Source organism: Branchiostoma belcheri, unplaced genomic scaffold (genome assembly GCF_001625305.1).
Source record: "Branchiostoma belcheri isolate BF01 breed outbred unplaced genomic scaffold, Haploidv18h27 scaffold30, whole genome shotgun sequence".
In the NCBI taxonomy this organism is placed as follows: Eukaryota; Metazoa; Chordata; class Leptocardii; order Amphioxiformes; family Branchiostomatidae; genus Branchiostoma; species Branchiostoma belcheri.
The window spans coordinates 995,586-999,771 of record NW_017803910.1 but is presented as its reverse complement, the minus strand read 5'-3'; the positions used below and the strand labels follow the sequence as shown (position 1 = coordinate 999,771).

At 46.2% G+C, this 4,186-nt stretch overlaps 2 protein-coding genes across 2 annotated transcripts in view; both read right to left on the bottom strand.

Moving 5' to 3' along the window:
- The window catches only part of LOC109474106 (meiosis-specific coiled-coil domain-containing protein MEIOC-like), a 1,566-nt gene extending 1,479 nt beyond the window's left edge, over nt 1–87 (bottom strand). The window contains exon 1 of the mRNA XM_019774316.1: nt 64–87. Within this exon, the coding sequence (XP_019629875.1) occupies nt 64–87 (24 nt within the window). The remainder of the gene's footprint in view (nt 1–63) is intronic.
- The window catches only part of LOC109474221 (trithorax group protein osa-like), an 11,824-nt gene that overhangs the window by 2,050 nt on the left and 5,588 nt on the right, over nt 1–4,186 (bottom strand). Inside the window, exons 5-8 of the mRNA XM_019774471.1 lie at nt 3,276–4,123; nt 2,905–3,039; nt 2,300–2,480; nt 22–2,147 (exon numbers count right to left, since the gene is read on the bottom strand). Coding sequence (XP_019630030.1) covers nt 1,933–2,147; nt 2,300–2,480; nt 2,905–3,039; nt 3,276–4,123 — 1,379 coding nt within the window. The 3' untranslated portion in view covers nt 22–1,932. The remainder of the gene's footprint in view (nt 1–21; nt 2,148–2,299; nt 2,481–2,904; nt 3,040–3,275; nt 4,124–4,186) is intronic.

Below are 4,186 nucleotides of genomic sequence, written 5' to 3'. Positions count from 1 at the left end.
AAAGTCAATCTCTTCCAGGACCTTCTTCAGATCCCAATTTCCACAAGTCGTTTTAAGGACTACCTTTTGAATAGATATGACAGCCATGGTTTGAAAGTTTTCACTACAAAATGAAGACCTGCCGTAAAATACAGAATTCCAGCTCAGCTGGCTGCAGTCTATAATGTAGTCACTAGGGGGCAGTGTTCGTGGGTGGGGAAGCAAAGCTCATTTTCCATTCAGACATGATATTATACAGTGAGGTATAAGATACAGTTTCATCTATGACAGAATGGCTTCCATAAATCTCATGATAGGAATACAAGTCTACAACATGGTCAACAAAAGACTACCTCTTTTTAACACAAAATCAGGTACCTGTTCAATCAAAATAAATAAATCCACTGAATCCAGTTCATATTGCATTAGTTATAGATATAGATAATATATATATAAACATTTCAGAGTCAACATTTTACACCAGTAGTTGCTTCAGCTTTGTAATTATTTCCTTGTATTGCTGCAGAGACAACTTTCATTCCCGTACCAGACAAGACAACATTTCCTTATTTTCTTTTCACTACAACAGTCCAATTCTCAAGTAAACCGTTGGATTTCACTGAGGCCCAAAGACCTCAATTGCAGAGATTCAATCTCTTAGTACTGTAAATACCTGTTAAGCTTATGAAATTCTACAGTCATGTGGCGATATAAGGCAAGACTTTTGTTACTTTGTGTTCTCATTTTGGCTACTACGGTACAATCAGAGTTGCTGTTCCCCATAGGATAGCCTGTTTCTGTATTTGCATGCCTTGCAGACAATGCTTCAAATTTAAACCTTTCAAAGGTTGTTTTCACACAACCAAAGACAGGGCAGCCGCCCTCAGAACGTCTTTGACACGGTTTAGATTTCATATAAGTACACCATAATGCACGTATGCTCGTTGCATAAAAAATAACACATTCTATGCTCTTGGTATTTGGCTTCTGAGCAGTGAGATAGGAAAATACAACACTCTTAATGTCACATACATCTGCTACAACAACCCTGCTTGCCATATAAAATCAACATCTCGACCAAAATACATCTTTTGGCCAGCTACTTGCAGCCCCAGGAACCCTGCACGATATCTGCATTGCTTATCTAAGACTGAACAACATGGACTCAAAAAAAAGTCCATTGAATGTACTGCTAGAAAAGTTTGTAGGCTACCCAACAGCAGTAGCTTCTAAAGGGACAACAGTGCCAAGCTGGTTCTGCCTCCCTCCTGATTAAGATTTCTACTATAGTATTAACGGCAAGTTGGGACGAACTTTTCCTACTCCTGCAAGCATGCAGCTAAAGTTTAACAATCTAGCTAGTTAACTATACTGTGAGCCAACTGCTGGCTGCTTGTTAATGTTAACATCATGGACTTAATCTATAATCTATATCTGAATAGTTGTGTTCCTAACCCCTTGAGAAGAAGTTGTGGGCAGTTCACGTTTACTAACACTGCGTGTTACAAGTCCTGTGAATATAATTAGTGGTCCCAAGGAAATTTTGGTTCCTATTCTCTTCTGGCGCATCTCATAATAAACTCCGTAGATTCTTGTGAGCACAAATAGAAATGTGTGGCACGATTAATAATATCCATCAGTACAAACATCTTTTGCTGCTTCCTTCTAGTCCAGAGCACATACAGGAGCTCTGGATATATTCTGCTTCTATTGCTACAAACTCGACTACTTCCTGTAACACATCGACGTAGACTTGGGTAGTCACTCCAGTCTTCCTCCTTTCTTGAGACGTATATTCTTGATATGATGCTCCTCGGCAGCCACGTGCTACCCTGCTTGACGCTTTGCCATCTGCAAAGTTGACTTTCCTTTCATTTCTCAATATTTCATGATCTGGCACATTTGCCATCTTCAAATACACTACGTAACCATAGCAACCATAAACAACCAACATTATGGCCTACTCTCACTGACACCTGTTGGCGCACTCCCACCTGGCACACTCTGCTCTGATTGGCTGTCGGCTGGAGTGCTGGGCTCTGGTTGGCTGATGGGGGGAGGTTCGGGCTGGGTGGCTCGCGCCATCTGCAAAGCACACCACAGCGCGGTGCGAGCCCTGCGCGTATGGAGGGTGAGCTCGTGGATACTGACAGCTAGTGCCAGCACATCTGGAAAACAATGAGTAAAACTGAGGTTTAGAATTGAGACTTTCAAATGTATCTCTTATACATACAGTATACAACTGTACAGAAAACTCACACAAGCATGAAAATGCAGAACCTGCTACTTTAAATCGGGGAAAAAAAGTGAGCCTGCCCACCTCTGTCGTCCTGATGACGAGGTCCGCCTTGCCGCTGGCGGTTGGTGGCGTTGACCACCTCCTCCCGGCGCCGTGCCTGCACCTTCCGAACCCCCTCCAGGAATCGCTCCAGCGTGCTGATCAGGTTCGAGTGCAGCGGCTCCGTCACCAGACCCTCGATCCTGTTCACAAGAGTCACAACCTGCACAGCAAAGGTACAATTAGTTGAGGCCATATTCCACTTAATTTCTTCTGTTATCAAACACTCTAACGTTAAGTTAAGCATGACAACAAAGAAGCTATGTGACAAGCCTCACTGTGTCATTCTACTTAGGAAGATCAGAATGACTGGTCGAAAGCTCCAGGTGAAAGAACTTTATTATGTTGGATCTAAAGTATTAACTTAAAACAAGACAACAAAATGATAACAGTGAGCTGGGAGGAAATCTTGAAACTGACTGTACTCAGTTAGTACGTGAGACTGGGTGTACCATAAGGTACAACTGTGTCCATAGGTTTCTCGTGTTGGTTTTGATCTACCTTGTGACTCCATAACAAAAATGCTGCAACTAGCAAATTTTCTAAGCAGAAATGTTCAAAACAAACAAGGCAGGCTTCTTTCTTACCCTGCTGTGCTCCCGCAGTTGGTCGACCACCAAGCGGTCAACGCGGGATGGGTTGGATGGCAGCCGGGGAATCGGCAGGCTGTTGTTGCTACTGATCTTCTTCCCAGGATACAGCCTAGCCAGATCTGCCTCAGTCTGTAGAAACAGTGACAGGCCAGAAGAATTTAACACATGCTACATGCTACATTTGTAAGAGAAACATACTCACACAGAAGGCTAGAAAAATCACACAAATCAGTCTGCATTATAAACTGCAAGTCTTGTATGACAATCTTAATTTTTCCTAGACCTACAACATGGTCAAATGTGAAAGTATTTTCAGGAAAGATGTGCATTTGTACCAGATTGTCACAATCACACTGCTGACTAACCTTCTTCCTTTCCTTCTCCAGGTTTCGGAACTGGTCGTAGCATTCCTCTAGTCGGACGTGCAGCTCATTGGAGGGGCCGCTACGCCGCCCACCCATACGGTACATACCATACGGAGGTGGGTAACCGTAGAACGGATGGGGGGGAGGGAAGTCGAACATCATTTCCGGAGCATAGAAAGGCGGGGGGAATGGTCCTGGGGGGTAGAAGTCTGGGGGGTACGATTCAAAAGCCTCCCCTGAGAGGGGCGACAAGGGGGGCATCCCATTTGGTCCGTGGGGAGGAGGAGGAGGAGGGGGCATGGTTGTGTGATGGTTGTGGCGCTTGTCGGTGTGAGCGAATGGTGGCGGAAATGGGGGAGCCTGCCCGAACTGTTCAGCCATCATCTCTTCGTAGTTACGGTTACGGGGGAATTTACCACGAGGGGGAGGGGGGCCGATCGGCCCGTCCTGCTGTCCCTGTGGGGTTGTTTCTCCGTGAGGACGGAACCCAAACGGAGGCTCCCTTTTTGCCCCAGGCCCCTGGTACGATCCTGCGGGTGGCGGTCGGTTATTCCCCGAGCTGTTACCGTGGTAATGTCCAGCTGCTGAGGGTGGCCTGCTGCTCCCAGGGTTGTTGCCTTGGTGATTGCCAGATGACGGGGGCTGCCACTTATCTATAGAACCGCCCGGCTGGTACCCAGCGGAGGTGGGTGGCATAGCATCTCCTTGGAAACTTCGAGGAGGCATGGGAGGCCGGTTTTCACCATGGAAACTGAACCTGTTTCCTGGGTGCGGGTAGTTTGGGCTGTCTTGTTGGTAGTTAGATTTGCCGGTGAAATCCCTTGGGGGTGAGTGCTGGGGTGTTGTTGGTGACTGCTGCTGTGAAGCGTCACTCTTTGGGGCCCCAAACTCGGATGGAAATGGAGGCGGCG